The 21,269-nt window shown below is 32.6% G+C and overlaps 1 protein-coding gene across 1 annotated transcript; it reads right to left on the reverse strand.

Moving 5' to 3' along the window:
- Nucleotides 1–15,904: 15,904 nt before the first annotated feature.
- On the reverse strand, nucleotides 15,905–17,034 carry LOC108475682 (uncharacterized). Its single transcript, XM_017777669.2, has 2 exons — nucleotides 16,762–17,034; nucleotides 15,905–16,579 (listed from the first exon to the last, which is right to left on the reverse strand). The coding sequence occupies exon 2, from the start codon at nucleotides 16,420–16,422 to the stop codon at nucleotides 16,117–16,119; it is 306 nt and encodes a 101-aa protein (XP_017633158.1). The 5' UTR covers nucleotides 16,423–16,579; nucleotides 16,762–17,034; the 3' UTR covers nucleotides 15,905–16,116.
- Nucleotides 17,035–21,269: the final 4,235 nt, after the last annotated feature.

The raw sequence follows: 21,269 nt of genomic DNA on the forward strand, positions 1-21,269 counted from the left end.
TATTGAGAAATCTCAAGTAACCCATTATATTTACGTTGATATGCACGAAGCCTCCATTAGCATCCATTGTTAAAATGTCTTTTACACCTCAAAGCCGGTACCTTTTTTTGGCTTCCACCACTTCATAATTTTGGTGTCTCTTAATAGAGTATAATTGCACGGCTCTTTTCATATCTACCTTATCTTGGAAATTTATCACTTTTTGGATTCCAAACAATAGTTTTAATTTGTGGAGGCCAATTACCAATAACAGCGTCATCAAGTCTATTAATATTTGTAAAGAATGATGGTATATTTGGCTGTTGAGGTGGCACCTTTAAAGGAGCGGTTTCAATTTCTAAGTTGACTTCTTCTGGTGATTGGTCAGTATTATATCAGCATTTTCATCTTTTTCAAAACCATCTTGCTCTTCATGCTCCTCATTTTCTTCTTCAAATACTCCGCTCTCCACATTTGTATCCCTGAACATATCATTAGTTTCGGAAAAAATAATATTAAAATATTAACTATTTAGGCATGCTAAACTTTAATGCCAGCAACTATTACCTATAAGTTGAAGAATAAACAATGATAATGATATTTATCTACAATTGAAGAGAAAAAGGTCGAGGAGAAAAATCATTTAAACAAGAGAAAACGTTATTATGAAATTCTAAGAAACAAATTAATTTCATTGAAAGCCATGTTATATGTGTGGATATATACACCACTTCGTATTGTTTCAATAATAATAATTGTTCAATTATATCAACAAGGCACTAGGGAAACATATTTGGTGCTTCATGGTTTAACTCTCTTGAAAAATTATACTCATAAATATGTTCTACACAAATACTCAACAATAATTCAAATTAGAACATTCAAAATAACCCAAAACAAAAACAACACATTAACTTACTTATAAAATATACTGAATTTAACTTATAGAATATATTAATAAAACTTATAATTGAGTAAACATAACAAAATTAAAAATAAAAGTTAAATTCTTAAAACTTGTATCGTAGTTCACATAAATAATAATAAAAAGAAACAAAATTTACAATAAATAATACAAACAAATCAATCACTAAAGATGAAAAGATTTAATCTCTTCAACAAAAGATGAAATTACTAAGCAGAAAAAAATTATGGAGATGAAAATATTGTTACATTAAAAGCAATCACTTTTTTTCTTATTTCTCAATATATCCATTAAAGCCAACTGATTATTTTCTCTATTCAAAATAATGTTTTTATGTTATAAAAAACTTTCTTTTATGTAAATTATTAAAAAATTATTAAAACTTTTAAAGATTTGATATAACTTAAAGTATTAAAAAAATTCGAAAGAACCCATTCTTGAAAGAAACTCTATTAAATTGTCCACATGATGGAAGGCCATTTATTTTGGGATTTAATTAGGTACATCATTCCGCTATAAGTCCAAAGTTGAGCTATAAACCATTAAAACTGAATTAATATTTATCGTTATGCTATACTATTTTCAATAGACACCAAAATTTATATTTATCATTAGCACAATATGTAACATGAGAAAAATGAATTTAGAAAAATTATTAATAATTAAAAATTAAAAAATTAATTAAAGATGATAATTCATAAGAAGCAAAGGCAACAATAGCATTATTTGCCAAAATTTTAGAATTTCTATATTTATTATTCATTTTAATATGCAAAATTTAATAGGTTGCTTACAAGAGAGTTTATAGGTATTTTGGATGACAACTATAAAATAAAAATTTATAAAATTAGGCTAAATAAGTTAAATATGTCTTCTTTTTTTATAGGTCGTTTTTTTAAAGAGCATGTGTGAAAGCGTATCTAGCTGGGGACGCTTTCCTCCAACGGTCATTTTCCCAACAACTTTTTAAACCTTGGAAATGGTAAAATCATTTTAAAATGCCAACAGTAATACCTTTTCCTATAAATACCAAGTCATTTTTCATTCTTTTCACTCAAATCTAACTCTCTCTATTCTCTCTAAACTCTCAGTTCTCTCAACTCTCTCACTTCTCTCAATTCTTACAATTTTTGTTCAAAATTTTTCTATACACTTTATTTAAAAATACTATAGTTTTATTTAATTATTTCGTATATTCATTTCGGTTAAAATTTCACTAATGACAAGCTCTTTAATTCGTTTCAACGATAAGCACATTTCTACCGCTCAAGTGATAATGGTAAGGAGAAATTTTAAATTTCATTATTTTCAATTAAGTTTTAAAATATTTTATTTTTTAATATAAATAGGTGGATGATTGTGTTTTGGAAGGGTTCATATATAATTTTTCAAAGAGCTCAAACACCGAAATTTATGGTTACTTGCAGAATGCGAGATTCTTGCATGCGTCTTGTATGCTCGGGGGCTGTAAACTCGATCCTACGCTCATTAACACTTAGTGGAAAGATGGAGACCGGAAACATACACTTTTCATCTCCCATACGGTAAGTGTACAATTACACTAGAGTATGTAGCTTTACAATTCAGTTTACCGATGGATGGGCTACTTATTACAGGGTTAACGGTCATTCCCGGTAGAGAGGACCTTTGCGAGGCATTTTTGGGAATGTGTCGGACAAGTTTCAATGTGACCAGATAAATATGAAGTGATTGGAAACTAATTTCAAATATCTTCCTCTAAACACCCCCGACGTCGTCAAAGAACAATACACTCGAGCATTCATCTTGAGGTTAATCGAGGACATTCTAATGCTCGATAAATATCAACATTTGGTACACATAATGTGGCCACTACACCTAGTCGACTTCAAAGAATGCGGACGACTGAGTTAGGGATCAGTTGTGTTGGTTGCATTGTATCAGGAGTTGTGTCAAGTGATAGAACTGAATAAGATGACAGTCGGTGGTTGCCTTCTCCTGCTGCAGTCATGGGCATGGTGGCGACTACCATTTCTACGCCCCTAAGTGAACGGCCCTTATACATTCCTATTGGTGACAAAGTAAAAATCATTTGATAATAATATCTAGTTAATATAGTAAATGTTGTTTATTTATTATATGTTTGAATTAACATATCGCTTGAATATATAGAACTATGGGCATAGTTACGTGGTACTACCAAAGCAATTCAAAGATATCCAGCTGTTGTTAGATCAACGCTCGAAAGTAGAGATTAGTTACTGATTTTTTTCAAACCTATAATAATTACGCAATAATTTGTAATTTAAATTTTAGTACATAACAAAATATACAATTGCATACTGTAGTTTGAATGGATGTCATATGTCGATCTGGATATCATAGAATCTGTCCTACCAGAATTTTTGGTCATTCAGAGTATATGAGATGCAAAGGTGCCATTAATAATATATGTGACGATGGAGATGCACAAATCGAATCGAGTGATGCGACAGTTTAGGTGGAGGTAAAACATTCCGTCGCCACCACGAGACATGGAAGCACTACACACGCTCAATCTGCAGGGAAAGACCGAAGAAAACTGGTAAGATTACTATAAGAAGTACATCGACATTTGGGATCGTTGGATGGAATTTTTACCCATCGCGAATCTTTTTTCTTATCAAACATGGTGACCTATTTGGAGTACATCCCCTGTTTTAGGGTTGTCGGCAAGCCATATCTACCATCAGTAGAGGCGAGGAGTAAACAACTTTGTCAAAAGAGGCCATGACGATCATGTAACATCCTGAAATTTGAGGTTAGAAGTTTTGAGGTTTGGGGTTAAGGTCTGTGAGTGGATTGAACGTTTGGGTTTAGTTTTGTGTTTTAATATCAGAATGGGCCTGCTGGTCTGATGGTTGGTTGTGTGTTAGTGTATCTTTATGTCTCGTGTTCGAATCCCTGTGAGTGTTTTTTATATTTATTTGTTTTAAAAGGGGAAGTTATTTTTAAAATAAAAAAAAAGTTTCACGTTCTTCTTCAATTTTGCCCCCATTGCTCCTCTTTTTCTGTTCTTTTCAATTTTAATTCCGTTTATTCTTGCTTCTTCTATTTTACGTAATTATTATTTATCATTACATCAAAGAAAATTACTCTTATGTGTTTCATGCAATCGGATGTGAGTCAAAATAGTCTTGTGGAGGTGAAGTGGTTAATCTTTGTTGTTTGTAATTCTGATTTAAGGTGTGTTTTCGAAACTGTTGATTTTAATTGTTGAGTTATTGTTGGATTGCATGATATTCTGCATATTTTAGTATATTTCTAGATTTCAAAAGGATGGGGATTGTTTCAGTGTCAAAAATACAAATTTTAAGCTATTTCGGTGTGGTTTCGTGACCACACGGATGGCCACACGGTCATGTGCCACACACGGTCAGTCCACACGGCCATGTGTAATTAGGAATTTAGGGTTTTTGATAGTTTTTGTTCCACACGGCCTGGCCACATAGGCGTCTAAGATCTCCAAACGGCCATGTCTCATTTGCGCTTTATTTTTGGCACTTTTGGAAAGTGAGTTACAAGGGCTGTAAAACCTCAAAAATCCCAAAACTCAAAAATCTTGAAATTTTGATTTTTTTTCCTTTTTGTGCTTAGCAATTTCGATTAAGTGTTAATTACGCGATAGTAGGTCTTGGTCAAGGTTTAGGGTCCAAACCTAGGGGTAAAAGAAATTATAATTATTAAAAGAATCAGGGTTGGCAAGTAGTTGGGCTTTTAAATAAAGATAGGGGAAAATAGCATCAAAAAGCCTTGTGAAGAAGTGGCTAAGTGACGCCATTTAGAGTGTAGAGAGGTGGCGTTAACAGCTAGCAATGAGGTCCAAGGTTCGAATCCTAGCTTAGTGTTTTTAGAAGTTTAATTTTGGCCTTCTAGAAGATTGGAAGTGGCGTAGAAATAGACTCCAAGGGAAGTGTTCAGGAGAGAAATTTGAGGAAATGATTAAGGGGTTATCAATGAGAAAATGAGGAGATAAGAAGTGAGGAGCAAGTGGAGCCGAAATAGGAACTTGGGCTTGAGGAGTTCGGCCATAAGGGTTATAAATAGGTGAAGAATGCAAGGGTATGAGGCTAATGCCAAAATCTTTTTCTCACCTTGTTGCTAGAAACCCTCTTCCTTAAAAGCCGAAAACCCTTGTTCTCCTTTTTATTTTCCTTGTGCCGATTTCTTTGTTTCACTTTTGGGTTTAGTCGATTTTTCTTCCTCTCTCCCTTGGTGCCAAATAAGCAATTGTTACCATTCAAATCTCTAGAGTCGAATAATCTTTGACCGAATCTAGTGTAAGTGTTACTTTTCCAATTAGTTTTCTTTGCTAGGTATCGAATATTGTCCCTCACTCTTTCTAATCAACTGTGGTAGGGAATAAGTATCGGATCTCGGATCTTAGCTCATTGCCGAATTGCTCCTTAGGTGTTGCGGTATTGGTAAGTATTCCTCTCCCATTGGCTAAGGTGGCCGAATGTTCATAGTCTATTATTCTGGTTTTAATGAGTAAGATTAATGCAAATCTAGGGAGTATGTGATCAAGGAAAGCTATTAAGGATTGTTGTTCAAGGTAAGGTTAAGGTGAGGTTTCGGTTTTTGGGTAGAAGATGGATTAAGCATACGATTAATGGAAGGGTGATATCATTGTAGGTTGGTGACTAAGGGAATCGCGGCACGCTTGCTTACCAGGTGTGTACATACACTGCACACATACTATGAATCGGCAAAAGTCGAAATGCCAAAATGCCAAAATGCTGAAATGTCGAAAAGTCGAAAGTTTGGCTACGGTAGTCTTGCGAGTGTGCGAACACTCGTAAGGGGGAGACCAATAGGTTACCTGAGACCCACGGGTGATTTCGTGGGCTTGGGTTGTGATTTGGCCATACGGGCCAAAATGGGCTAAATGGGCACGATGAGCTGTTGGGCCCATAATAGACAAAAACTGAATATTGATGCTATGTAGTAGGAATTTGTATGTGAGCATGAATATGAATGTGCTGGGTCTAATGGGCCATATAAATGTGATTTGGCCTAATGGGCCATATGAATATGATTGGGCTTAATGAGCTAGATACAGGTATGTAAATTTGTTTGGGCGTTGTAAGGGGTTTTGGGCCTAGAATATGTAACTACATAAGACTTAATTAATATATTGCAACCGTGGACAAGTCAAAGGGTTAAGGTGTGGCAACGGGTATATGCATATCTAGGATTGGATCTAGGGAGAGCTTGGTACTTAAGCAGTCTTAATGACCTACCTCCTCTTTTTTGGAAACCTACCTGGTGCATAGTATTCGTTCATCTTAGCTCACGGGACTTGTTAACGGGTCAAGGTAAGTAAAAACTATAATTAAGGGAAAATTACTGAAACGCCCCTAAGTGTAAAAATGACCAAAATACCCCTAGGTGTTGAATGTGAGTTTTATGGATGTGACATGCATACATATGATGTTTTGCTTAGGTTGCATATGGGGTGGGAACTATGGAACGGAGGAAGTATATGAGGATCGCATGGTTTCCTGACAATCGTGGATCCACCGACGGCTTTTAAAGCCCAATATGTAAATGAAGGTAGTTTCGCAACAGGGCCACCATTGGTGTGTGGGCTGGGTGGGTTGATATTTATATCCCCACATGGTGTGACGGGGGACAGAACTGGTGTGTAGCGGATGGATAATTTGGATGGGATTGCATTACATGTTTGATGATTTCTCTTTGAATGCTTGTTTTTCATCGAGGGTTGTACACATTGAGTTTGCGAAAACTCACCCCCTCTTTTATTTTATTTTCAGGTGATACTCAGTAGAAGGTTCGATGTTTGAAGGGACTCCGGGTGGCCAGCTAGTAAGAAAATTTTGAACTTTGTTTTTTTTTTAAGCATTTAAGTTTTTATTTCTTTTTAAGTGTGTTCAGACCAGATTGTAATAAGGTTTAAATTATGTTATTAATACTTTAATTATTATTATTTTCATTGTAATTACGAGAAGTTGAACATGGATTTCTTAAATTATTGTATGTTTTCTACGTTTCCACAACTATGTTTTTTTTTTAAAATCAAATGTTTTAAACAAGGCTTTCGTAACTGAAAGATTTTTTTTAGTTAATTAGGGTTTCTTTTATTTTAAGAAGGGTTTTCGATGAAAAAACGATTTTCGCTAAAACACTTTAAAGTGACACACCAGATTTGGCCATAGCGTCTGGGCCGGGTTTGGGGTGTTACACGGGCTACTCACATGGTCATGTAACTTGGTCACACGGGCATGTGTCTCCTCCACATGGGCGTTTGTCTTCTCCACATAGGCATGTAGGCCTCCACACGGCCTAGACACTTCCACACAGCCGGGGCACACGACCATGTGGCCCTATTTTGTATTTTTTTTTTATTTTGAGTCATAAACTGTCTGTTTTATGTTTTTGTGAAATCCAACCCTCGTTCAAGCTTCGATAAGTATGTTTGAGACTCGATTTAGTTTGGTTCGTGTATATATATGTGTTTATGGGCTTTAATTTTATTGCTCATTTATGTGATGAATAAGTATGAGTCTATTTTGTTATCGTAACTGAATATTAGAATACAAGTGTAATCAAATCTGAATCTGTTCAAACTGGAAATGTAAATGTCTATTTCTGTATATTATCGTCGTAATGTATGCATTGTTACATAACATGAAAATTTTGGGATTTGATTATGAAGAGATGGAAGATAAACTTAGCAGTTTTAACTGTGATGCTTTTGTATAGTGGTTTACTGCACTATCCTATAAGTATATCAACTCAGCTGCACACAGTTACTTAAGTGGCATAGTTCCATATTGTGGTGTGTAGTGTGGATGAATCTATTATGGTTCTATGTAGTGTACATGGTGGACAGGCCTACCATAGCCCTTATGTGATGTGCTGGATGGATAAAGTGGTGTTTGGTTGGTGGGGTGAGATTTTGACTTGTGCATCTGTTCACATCTAAATATACGTCTGTTTGTCGGAACATTTTGTCTGTTTGTGTGAACTTTTAGTTATTGACAATATAGTTAATTTCATGTAATATATTCTGATTATTGTGTATGATTGGATCTTCGTTTTTATAGTTTGATATGTATTTGACATACCGATTGAGACTTTCGTAAGTTATAATTTTATGTATATGCTTGTTTGAGGTATTTATTGTGTCACTCGTTCTTTTGCCATCTGTTCATGTTTCGAACTCACATTAAGTTCGCGTAGCTCATCTCTGTAGTGTTTTTCCTTTCAGGTACATTCCGTATTTTGGAGCTAGACTTGGTATACTAGAGGTTTTAGAAAGATATGGTTTGATTCAGTTTAAGTAAAATCTCTTAAATTTTTTACAGTTAATTTATGTTGTTTTGTAAAACGATTATATAAATTGTGGTACAAGTTCTAATACTGGACTTTTGTAAGGTGTTATGTGGACTAAACTTTAGAAACTGTGGAACTTATTTCTGACTGTTTGACGCCGGTTTAATATTGTTTCAAACATAATAAACAAAAAAGTTTTCTTGGTTTGAATTAGTTTTGTTTCCGCCACTTTTGGTGGTCAATGTAACCTCCAAGATTTGGTCTAAACTTCTAGGCTGAGTTTTGGGGTGTTACATTTAGTGGTATCAGAGCCAGGTTTGTAAAAACTTGGCATGTGTTTTTACGTATCCGTGTGTGCACGTGTTTGTTTTAAAAAAGTTCTAAAAAATTGTACCACGATGTTTCGAAAAGGTTTTGAGAAAATAAAATACCTCAGACTCTTATACTGGTCCGTGCAAAACTCTCAACTTGTCGAATTAGTTCTGTAATATTAAAATGGTAATGTTTAGACAATTATCTTTGTGTTTGATTTTGGCATTGTAAATTCTTGAGGTTAGTTCGAAGTTCGATATGGATTTTGGTTTTAAGCAAGATCGAGAGGGTCAGTCTGGTGAGACTGTCGAGAAGTCATTGGCTTCTCTAGGAGGTGTGTCTATTCAAGAGTCAGAAGTTAATGCAATTCAGTCAGCTATGGGTAGCGATAACCCGGAGGTTGGTACTGAGGCATTAACTCGGGTAGTAAGAGAAGTTTTAGAGAAGGTCTTCAAGGCTAGTTTAGAAAAAACTAGAGAAATGGTTCAAGGCAGGTGTATGGATTATGGGAAGAAAAGATATCGTAGTCCTTCGAGGTTAGAGCCTCAATCTGCAAAACGCGTCAAGTCTCAGCAGAGTGTCAGTAAGAGTAATGTGGGAGGTTCCAGTAGGGGAGCAAGTGTGTCAATTTATGGGCATTGTAAGAAGCGTCATACGGGCGATTGTTGGAAAAAATCGAGAGCATGTCTCAGATGCGGGTCCACAGGCATCGGATTAGGAACTGTCCTCAACGACATTGAGTCAGGTATAGTTGTGTGATGTTGTTAACTTTGTGTGCTATTATTTATGAATGATTTGACTTTCTAAACATGGCATTGTATTTGTGTGTGTAATAGAAAAGTAAATTGATCTAGTTCAGTGGTTAAGTATTTTGGGTATGTATGAGAAATTTTAAGGTTTAGTATGATATAGTAATGTTTCGAGGTCAGAGTGCACGGCAGGAATGTAGTGGTGAGTTTTTGTTTAGACGGCTATTCTATTAGTTTGAAATTTCGGGGACAAAATTTTTTTAAGGAAGGGTGAGTTGTAACATCCAAGAATCTGGGGTTAGAAGTTTTGAGGTTTGTGGTTAGGGCCAGTAAATGGGTTGAACGTTTGGGTTTAGTTTCGCGTTTTAATGTCAAAATGGGCCTGCTATTCTAGTGGTTAATTGTCTGTTAATATATCTCTAGGTCTCGTGTTCGAATCCCTATAAGTATTTTTATATTTATTTTTTTTGTTATTTTATTTTATTTTAAAAAGGGAAGTTATTTTTAAAATAGAAAAATAAAATTTCACGTTCTTCTTCATTTTTCCCCCATTGCTCTTCTTTTCCTATTCTTTTCAATTTCAATTTCGTTTGTTCTTGCTTCTTCTATTTTACGCAATTGTTATTTATTATTCCGTCAAAGGAGATTGCTTTTGTGTGTTTCATGTAATCAAATGTGAGTCAGAATAGTCTTGTGGAGGCAAAGCGGTTAATCTTTGTTGTTTGTAATTCAGATTTAAGGCGTGTTTCTGAAACTGTTGATTTTAAGTATTGAGTAATTTATGGTTGCATGATATTCTGCATATTTCAGTATATTTTTGGATTTCAAAAGGATGGGGATTGTTTCGGTGTCAAAAACACGAATTTCAAGCTGTTTTGGTGTGGTTTCGTGACAACATGGATAGCCACACAGGTGGTGAGATCTGCACACGGTCGTGTCTCCTTTACTATTTATTTTTGATACTTTTGGACAGTGAGTCACAAGGGCTAGTCACACGAGCGTGTGTCTCCTCTACATGGCCTAGACACTTCCACACAACCGGGGCACACGGCCATGTGGCCCTATTTTGCAAAATGTTTGTTTTGTGACATATATTGTATGTTTTATGTTTTTGTGTAATTCGACCCTTGTTCAAGCCTCGACAAGTGTGTTTGGGACTCGATTTAGTTTGGTTCGTGTATATATATGTGTTTATGGGCTTTAATTTTATTGCTTGTTTATGTGATGAATAAGTATGAGTTTATTATTGTTGTCGTAACTGAATATTAGAATACAAGTGTAATCAAATCTGAATCTGTTCAAATTGGAAGTGTAATTGTTTGTTTTTGTATATTGTCGGTGTAATGTGTGCATTGTTGCATAGCATGAAAATTTTGGGATCTAGTTATGAAGAGAAGGAAGACAAACTTAGCAGTTTTAACTGCGATACTTTTGTACAGCGATTTATCGCACTATCCTATAAGTATATCATCTCAACTGCATACAGTTACTCAAGTGGCATAGTTCCACATTATGGTGTGTAGGGTGGATGAACCTCTTATGGTTCTATGTGGTGTACATGGTGGACAGGCCTACCATAGCCCTTATGTGGTGTGTTGGATAGACGAAGTGGTGTTGGTTGGTAGGGTGGGATTAACTTGTGCATCCGTTTGCATCTGAATATACGTTTGTTTGTCAGAACATTTTGTCTGTTTATGTGAACTTTTGGTTATTGACAATATAGTTAATGTCATGTAATATGTTCTGATTATTGCGTATGATTGGATCATCATTTATGTGGTTTGATATTGTATTTGACATATCGATTGAGACTTTCGTAAGTGATATTTTTATTTATATGCTTGTCTGAAGTATTTATTGTGTCACTCCTTCTTTTGCCATATGTTCATGTTTCGAACTCACACTAAGCTCGCGTAGCTCATCTCTGTAGTGTTTTTCCTTTCATTTTCATTCCATGTTTTGGAGCTGGACTCGGTATACTGGAGGTCTTAAAAAGATATAGTTTGATTAGGTTTAAGTAAAATCTCTTAAGTTTTATACAGTTAATTTTAAATCGGTTTGTAAAATGATTATATAAAATGTGGTACAAGTTTTTATGCTGGACTTTCGTAAGGTGTTATTCTGACTAAACTTTAGAAACTGTGGATTTTATTTCCGAATGTTTGACATCGGTTTAATATTGTTTCAAACAAATGAACAAAAAGATTTTCTTGGTTTGAATTAAAGTTTTGTTTCCGCCACTTTTGGTGGCCAAAGTAACCTCCAGGATTCAGCCTAAACTTCTAGGCCGGGTTTTAGGGTGTTACAGATCGCCTCAGCAGTGTAGGTCCGGGGGAGGTGCCCTGACGGGTTCATCCCTAGCTCCAACCCAACAAGCGCTCTGAGGTGCACAAATTTCATATATCGTGCCGAGATAGGACCATTACCTCGAAAACCTATCCTGTGAAAGTCGGGTTCTGGGGTGGTTTTGCTTTATATGATCACGGGTGAAAGTCTACGTAGAGGTTTCGGTCTACCGCTGTTATGAGGTCATTGATCGGAGTATAATGGGGGAGCCAGTTAACTGTCGTTATGCAGATATGAGTTCAAACTTTTCGGATACCTAGAGATGTTGCCTTATAAATACCATACAGAAGTTTAAGGGCATAATCATTGGGAAAAACTGTAGGCCTTCTTGCTGTAATCAGCATAAATTTTTTCTCCATTTCCATACAGCCAGTATCTTCTTCCTTCTTATTTAAAGGTTGGCACCGTCGTGAACGCAAGAGGACTCTCAAGCAAGCAACGGTTGTGATGTTGGAGTAAAGATGATGCTCTTTTCAGGGCAACAACGATTGTCATTATTAAACAACGTATTAATAACTACAACCGTTGTCGTGCCGATCCGAGTTTGACCTCTACTTCGACGGAACATTCGTTCTCCACTTAGAAGCCCTCTTGTGTCTACTTCAGTGTCAGCCTTCAGATAAGAATGAAAGATTGAAAATATTAGCTGCCTGAAAATGGAGAAAAAAATCGCGTTGATTACACTAGAAATCCCTCTGTTTTTCCCTATGATTATGGCATCAATCTTATGTATGGTTTATATAATACATTATTTGCGGGTATCCAAAAAACTTGAACTTGTGATCGTATAATGACCATCAATTGGCCCCCAGTTATACTTGAACTCATAACCGCTTCACGGCCTTCAACTAGAACCTCTACTTAGACTTTGATCTGTGATCATATCAAACACTGTCACCCTAAAACCTACCTTTCATAGGATGAGTTTCTGAGATAATGGTCCTATTCCAGCATGACATATGAAATATATGTGTTCTGAAACTTGTTATCACATCTCCAACCCCTCAAATTTACCTATAAACTTTCACAATTTCACTCCTAAAATCCTAACTCTTAATTCCTAAAAAAATCCTAACCCTAAACCTAACAAAATTAAAAAGGCCTTGAAAAGAGTATGTAAAAATGCACCTAGTTAAACGCATTTTTACGCACCCTTTTTAAAATAGATATATTTCCTTAATTTTCAAAAAATATATTTAAAAACCAGTTTTAAAATAGTATATATAGCTTATTTAACCATAAAATTAATACCAAAATTTGTTGTTGTCTTTTATCTTTTTCTGAAGACATAATTATTTCCCCAAAAACAGATTAGACTGAGGTGATGTGACTTCTACTTTTATGTGTTTTGAGACGAATTGCAATAAACCATTAACAGAAGTTGCAATTCAATAATTATTGAAATTTTGATCTATTTAGACTTAAATTATAAACGAAAAATAATTTTAAAAACTTTTTAAATAATAAATATTAATTTTATTATAATTTAATTTCATTTAATTTTTAATAATATAAAATTTAAATTCAATTATTTAATAGTAAATAATTTAATTTGATTCAACCTCTATAATAATAAAATAATTTAACAGATATTTTTATTTTTAGTAATGTGAAAATTTCAAATTGAGATTTCAATTCAATTTCTTATAAAAGGAGAAAGTTTCGTAAAAATATAAAAAATATTAAACATAAATAAATAATAATAATGTTAAGATTATATTAGAAATTATGATAATTATTTACTATTTTAGAAATTTGAAACAATTGAATTAACTTTTCACTTATTTATTTACTATTTTTTCAATTATAAGATACTAATAAAACTGTCAAATTTCTAGTTTCACAATTTAAACTACCTATTGAATCTCATGAGAAAATCATAATACAAAGTATATCAGATGTGAATTAAAAATAAAGTATATAAGATCATCTTAATTTTAAGTAAAATAATAATAAAGAAAATGTAGAGATAGAAGAAGTCCATGATGAGGCATGATACAAATACCCACCTCCACCATTACCTAAAATTATATATAAATACGAAAGAAAGACTTTGTGTTCCCGAGAGCAGCTGAAATCATTACCCACCGCCATTTCATACCATCCCATCCCCAGGTTTTGACCAGATCTCATCATTTTCATCTTTTCTAATTTACCCCTCCTCCCTTTCATCATTACTTCCCCCTTTTTTTTTAAAACAAACCATCATTCTAAACATTATATTTAATTTTACTTGTATATTTCATATATACGCAGCACGCACAACAATTATAGAAAGAATATAATAAGATAATGTTATAATTGATGTTATATGATTTTTTATTTATATTATTTATATTAATTAATAGTTTTATTTTTTAGTTTAATTTTTATTTTTATGAAATAATTTTAGACGTTAATAATTTGTGAATTAAAATTTAAACAGTTTTTCTCTGATTTCTTATACTGATAGTCAATCAATTTAGATTTAATGTATGTTATTTTACTTGTCGATAAATCTTGATTCACCATATTAATTGTCGAATCGTTACTTGAGTTCGTTAGTAGAATTTTAAAAATTAAAATTCTTAAATAGTTCAATGACTTAAATGAAAACTTTTAAATAATTAAGTGATAAAATTATAACTTTTTAAACAAAAAATTATTCATAATGATTAATAATGTAGTTTAGTTAAAATTTATTTAATTTTATATAATAATAAAAGGAGTTTATTTGTATGAAACTCTATAATATTTTCATTAATAAAAGTTACAAGTGGTGTGGTAGTATGATGAAGATGAAATGTGAAGCTTAGGTAAGCAGATATTAATGTGTTGGTTGATCCATGAATGTTCAAAATCCAAGCTCTACGTTGAAGCAAACCTTGGGCGACTGTTTGGCGAGTCAGTTCAGGGTTGTTGATCCATCATTTCGATCAAGTTGAGAAACAACCCTATCTACGCTTCTTTCATTTTATTGTAATATTTTAGGTTTTTTCAATTTGTAAAAGATTGGCCATTGGTTCAATCTATTCAACCGTAAATTTATATTTCACCAATTCGAAATATACAATCGATTATGACCTTTTTTTTTTTCTTTTTCTTTTTTTACTTTTTCATTAAAAATAGTTGGATTGATGAGATTTGGGCTTTCAGAAAATTCACGGTTTGCTTAAATATTTGTATTTAGTTAGTAATAATACAATTTACTAATTCTATCGGTAATTAAAGATGCATTTGGTCAAGTAAAAAGTTTATGATTAAATAATGGAGTGAACAAAAAAAAATATAACATACTCGTTTGATATAAATTTAAACTGTATTATCATTATTTGTTACCCGTAAATGGAATAGTTGCATAAAATGCGAAGTGTTATTCCATTGTTTAAGAATGATCAATACTTTTCTGGCCCTTTAATTTTATAAAAAAAATTATTTTAGTTATTTATTTAATTTTTTATTTTTTTTAGTCTTTAAAATTGTATTGTTTGTCAAATCACCTCAAAATGGATGAAAATAACTTTGCCAATGTGGTGTACACATAGATGCCACATAAGTAATTAATTAAAATTTTAAAAATTCAAAATATATATAAATTATTTTTAAAATTAAAAATTATTAAAATATATAAAAACATAAGAAAATATTTTTTAATTTTTAAAATTTTAATTAATTGCTAACATAGAATACATGTGGACCACCACATCAATAAAGTTAACCAACACGAACATTTCCATCTATTTTTGGGTAATTTGATAAATAATGTAAGTTTAATGGCTAAAATAGGCAGAAGTTTAATGGCTAAAATAGGTAGAAATTTAAATAGAGGGTTAAAATAACTTTTCTTATAAAGTTAGAGGGCCAAAATAAGTCATTATACTTTTTCTGTTCTTTTTATTAAATTATGGAGTAAAAATTTAAATGCTACAATATACTCAAAGTTTTGTATTCTTCATATATTTAAAATTCAGTCTCCATACTTATTTTTAGATATTTGATTTATTTGTAATTTAAGTTATAAATTTTATTTGATTTATTACTTAAGATTATATTATTTGATAATTATAAATTTTAGATTATAAAAATATATTTTACATTTATTTGTAATTTTTAAACATTTTATCTTATTTTAAATAAAACTTAACAATTTTGAAATTAAATTTTTTAGGATAATATTATAATAAATAAAATATAATTAATATAATTAAAATATTCTCGTTAAGTAATAAGTAGGTCTGTTCTACGTTTTTTATAGAAAAATCTTCATACTATCAAACATGCATAAAAAATAAAACTATTTATTTATTTTAGTGATTTATCAATCAATGTATAAACTTATTAATGGCCATCCGACTAAGTCATCTGACTTTAAAAGATTACAATGCTCACCCCACTTACTCTCTTATTTTTTTAAGTCCGTTAAATTGCTAACAGACGTGGCTGTTAACTCAATCACTTATTTTTTTATCGTTTGTTTTTATCCAACATAATTTTCATGTCATATTATAATTAAAAAAAGTAACCCAAAACTACATCCTTTTTTGGGTTATTTCCATCTCCAAAATCCACTCCAACCACAACTCCGGTCGTTTCTCCGATGAAACCTCCCATGACTTCTTCAGCTCCTACGTCGACATCACCTTCGAAATCTCTTTCATCATCGCCTCCATCCTCAACTCCTGCTAGTTCCCTGATCACATCATCGCCGCCTGCAACTTCTCCGACTACTATTCCTCCATAAACCCAACCTCCGGCTGCAACTGTACCTACTTCTAGCCCACCGGTTCCCTTAGGAGGGGATTGAAGCAGAACCATTTTTTCTTTCAACTAGAAAACCATCCTCAAGATAAAATCCAACCAAATTCGAAGGATTACTCTTTCTCAAACTAGATTCAAATCCCTTAAACTCTACATCATTCCACCTTATTTCTAACCCCAAAAAATCAGATAAAGAAAATTCCCCCACATTTTCCTACAACATCCAAATTTCGTCTAATCAAAACAATTTCAATAAAAACAACTAAAATGGTAAGAAAAAGAAAATAGAAACACTATCATTCTATTACGATAAAAAAACATAAACAAATAAAAATCATTAAAAAATATTGGCTTGTAGATCCATCCAAGTTAAGCGAGTGAAGGAACCATCGGTACCGAGAAGTAGATTGGAATTTGATCGGCAGAGGTGTCTCATGGTAGGGCGTTTGCCGTAAAAAATGCAAAGGATGGAATTACTACTTGAGATAAAAACTGCAAGAAAGAGATTTCGTGGGAGAAACAGTTGGATTTGTGGTTCGAGTGGATTTTGAAGGATGGAGAAGGTGAAATTTTTGGAGATGGAAATAACCCAAAACAGTGTGTTTAAAAAAAAAGTAAAAAACAAGTCATTGAATTATGAGCCAAGAATAAAAAGATAAATCGAGTATATTTTGTAATTGTTTAAAATCGAATGATTTAACCAAAAAAAAATTGTAATAGTCGAATAATCATTTACGTAGTTTATTCATAAAATAATTAGTAATAAAGATTAGTTTAAATTACCAGTTAGCTCTGTCTAACCAGCCTTAAAATTGGGGATGATCAATTGATACCAATTAGTCCCCTACTTTTATTTTGGAAATACAATCTTCTTCTTTTTAAATTTAAAATTTAAGTCCAATTGATATTAACGTTAAATTTTTTTATTAAATTTACTTGGTGTGCATTGCTTTATTGTGGCTGTTTAGTTCTTTTGTTGTTCATTTGCTTTTGAGTTTACTTTCGCTTTATTTCAGTGCTTTAAAGAATTTTCAGGAGAATTTTCATCTTTTGACAGTTAGGCTCACTTAGTCGGATTTGAAACAATGAAATCGCCTAAGGTCGTGCGGTTTGCCAGACTTAAGTTCTAACCTCATGACAGTTGATATCTGAGCTAAGGTTCAAAGGTGTCAGTTGAGATTACGAAAGAAGTAGACTAGTAGGTTAAGTTTAATGAGACTAGTGATGGGGGTAAGAAAGCTAGAAAATCGAGGGATATGTTGTTAGTTTTATATGAAAGAGTTGCCAAACTCAAAGCCTCCTGGGTGATGTGAGGGAGACCTTTGAGGAAGTTGAAAGACGTACCACAAAGCTAGAATCGAGGCAAGACCAGCTCAAAGGGCAAGTGGCAAAGACCTACGATGTTAATATGGATGCAATGCAATGGGTCCTTAATACCACTGTGGGTGAGTTGATTGAGAAGGATGATATTCTCGAGGCCATGATGACAACCTTGAATGAATAGAAGGGGGAGCTGGCTATCTGTAAGGCTACTTTGGGTAATAGGATGTTAGCAATGGCACCCAAGCTTAAGGTAGATGTCCCTAAATCAAAAGAGTTTAATGGGACGAAGCTCACAAAGGATGTGAACAACTTCTTGTGGAGAATGGAGCAATACTTTCGTGCCAAAGGCATTGTGGATGATGATACTAAGGTAAATATTGTTACTATGTATTTTATTGATGGCGCTCTGTTATAGTGGCATTGTATGTCCACGGATGAGAAACGAGGTGGATTATAGGATTGAGTTTATCCCCAATATTGAGTTGCCGACTAGGGCCCCATATTGAAAGTCTCTACCAGATTTAGAAGAGTTGCGAAAACAGGTGAAGGAGATATCAGACGTTAGGTTCATTAGACAATCCAAAGGCTCACATAATACAATGATTTTGTTTCAAAGAAAGCATGATGGGTCATTGAGTTAATGCATCAACTATCGGGCATTGAACAAGATCATTGTGAAGAACAGGTACCCAATTCCACTTATTACAGATTTGTTTGATTAGCTTGGTAGTGCAAGGTGGTTTACCAAGTTGGATTTGCCATTGAGGTACCATTAAGCTAGAATAACCAAGGGACAACCCAAAAACAACTTGTCTAATGCGTTATGTGTTGGAAAAAATCCGGCAATTTTATCAAATTGACCCAAAAAAATTGATATTTACAAAAATGACCCAGGTTAAAAAACAATTACCAAAATGACCTGAAATGAACAGTAGATTGGGGTTTTGGCCTGTCAATGGCTGGCACCAACTCGTATTTTGCACACATGATTGCCTGATGATTGTGTCAGGCTTTAAAAAATTAATTTTTTTGGTTTTGGCCTGTCAATGGCCGGTACCAAGGTATTTTTTTTCAAACCATATCATACTGGTATACAAAAATACGAGCTTTTAAAAAAAATAAAGTATGCATTATTAAAATTAAATTAAAATATTAAATAAGAAATAAAATTATAAAACAATATGTTATTTGAAAAATAACTATTATTATAATGAGATACATGCTTTATTAGGTATAAGTATTTAAAATTTTGTTTTTGTAATGTGATACATGCGTAAATATATATATAAAATCATATTAGTGAATCTGCTAATGCGTACTTCATCCGGATAAAGTATGCATTATTAAAATTAAATTAAAATATTAAATAAGAAATAAAATTATAAAATAATATGTTATTTAGAAAATAACAATTATTGTAATGAGATACATGTTTTATTAGGTATAAGTATTTAAAATTTTGTTTTTGTAATGTGATGCATGCGTAAATATATATATATATATATATATATATATATATAATCATATTATCGAATTCGCTAATGCATACTTCATCCGGATAAAGTATGCATTATTAAAATTAAATTAAAATATTTTTTAAAAACTCGTATTTTTGTATACCAGTATGATATAGTTTGAAAAAAAAATACCCTGGTGCCGGCCATTGACAGGCCAAAACCAAAAAAATTAATTTTTTAAAGCCTGACACAATCATCAGGCAATCATGTGTGCAAAATACTAGTTGGTGCCGGCTATTGACAGGCCAAAACCCCAATCTACTGTTCATTTCAGGTAATTTTGGTGATTGTTTTTGAACTTGGGTTATTTTTGTAAATATCAAATTTCTTGGGTCAGTTTGGTAAAATAGCCAAAAAATCCTGTTCGAAAACGATTTTCTTGCATAGTGAAAAATTAAAATTTTAAAAATCGAGCCGGTTTGTAATATTTATAGCAATAAACTTTACCCGAAATCGCACCTGTGTTTTCGGCAAGACAAACCTTTGTTGTTCCTAGCTTTCAAATGAACAACCTTCTTCACTATTCTTATACCATGAACTGCTTCGAGTATGAGTTCGAATGAATTTGAGCCAAATACAAAACCATAAATTATTTACTTTACTTTCAGTGGGAAGACAATAATATCTCTCTAATAGAAACCAGTAGAATTATTATTCCGTAAAATAAAATTTATACCTAAAAATAAATTCTCACTATTTTCGGGCAGAATAACAATATCTCAAAGTTGAGTAAAACTTATTGTGTATTTAGCCCTTCTGGTGCCATCTATTTATAGGGAGAAGTGAAACCTCTGTTGAGTTATTAGAAGTCTATTAAAATAGAAAAACACCTTTTTAGTTGAATTAGGAGAGAGAAGGACTAATAGGGTGTGCTTCCCCTCATATGTATTCTGATGGGGATTTGAGCCTCTCTTATATTGGGTCTAATTATATGTGTTTCTTAGACTTTTAACGCAACACTTTATAATTTAATCTGACTCAATACATGTTTTTCTATTTTTCAAAATAAACATCATAAAATAATTTAAATTAATTAATTAATTTCTCAATTAAATAAATTTCTCAACCCGATTCTAATTACGTTAAAAGCGTGGAAACTTTAACTAAAAGAATCTATGAGAAAATATCTCTAATTTTTTTACATTTAACGGATTCACTATGACTAATAAATTAAATTCTATTTTTGAACTTCAATTAATTAATTAATTAATAATTCAAAAACCATAAATTAATCATCATGTCATTTCCATACATAGTGATAAAATCATATTCATTTATGAATGTTTCTCATTTCTCTAAAACCATATTCATTTATGAATGTTTCTCATTTCTCTAACTTTATTATTTCTATTCATTTGATTCAACATGTAATTCATTTCTGGTTTCAACGAGCTAGCAGAGGGACCGATTGGACATGTGTAATTAAGGCTTAAATGATTTATAATTAAATTTAAGCTTTTCGCCTATTAATTATACACTCATTTAGTCACAAAGTCATTCCACTATAGTATCGTGCTTGAGCTCTCCCTAATGACATACCATTATGAAAGCTACTTGATCAGTGCTCGTCCAATTACCTTGTCATAAGTGTGTTACCCTCATAGGATATTGTTAGCTTTAGTTTTTCAAGTATTTTGATATAACAAAAAGTATATTAAAAATTCCCTACTTAAATTTGCAAAAAATTTTTATAAGTCCTTAAAATTATTTTCAAACTGTTGGACAAAATAAACTTTTAAAACGCTTTGAGTTAACTTAATTTTTAATGAGTTTTTGAAGTCTGAATAACTTCTATCGATACTTAGGTGGACAAGTATCTATAGAACTCAAGATGGAAAGACCTTGAGAAGGCTATAGAATTCTACTAGTAGAACTAGGAGTTCTACTGATACAACTCTGAGTTCTATTGTTACAACCCGGACTTCTATCGGTAGAACACACTCCAGTGTGCAAGGTAGTTTTGGCCTGGGATCTTTACTTTTACAACCAGAGTTCTACCAATACCTTGAGAATTTCTACCAAAACAAGTCAAGGCAATAGCCAAAGTTCAGCCTCCCTTGCACT

This window comes from Gossypium arboreum, chromosome 3 (genome assembly GCF_025698485.1).
Source record: "Gossypium arboreum isolate Shixiya-1 chromosome 3, ASM2569848v2, whole genome shotgun sequence".
NCBI lineage: Eukaryota > Viridiplantae > Streptophyta > Magnoliopsida > Malvales > Malvaceae > Gossypium > Gossypium arboreum.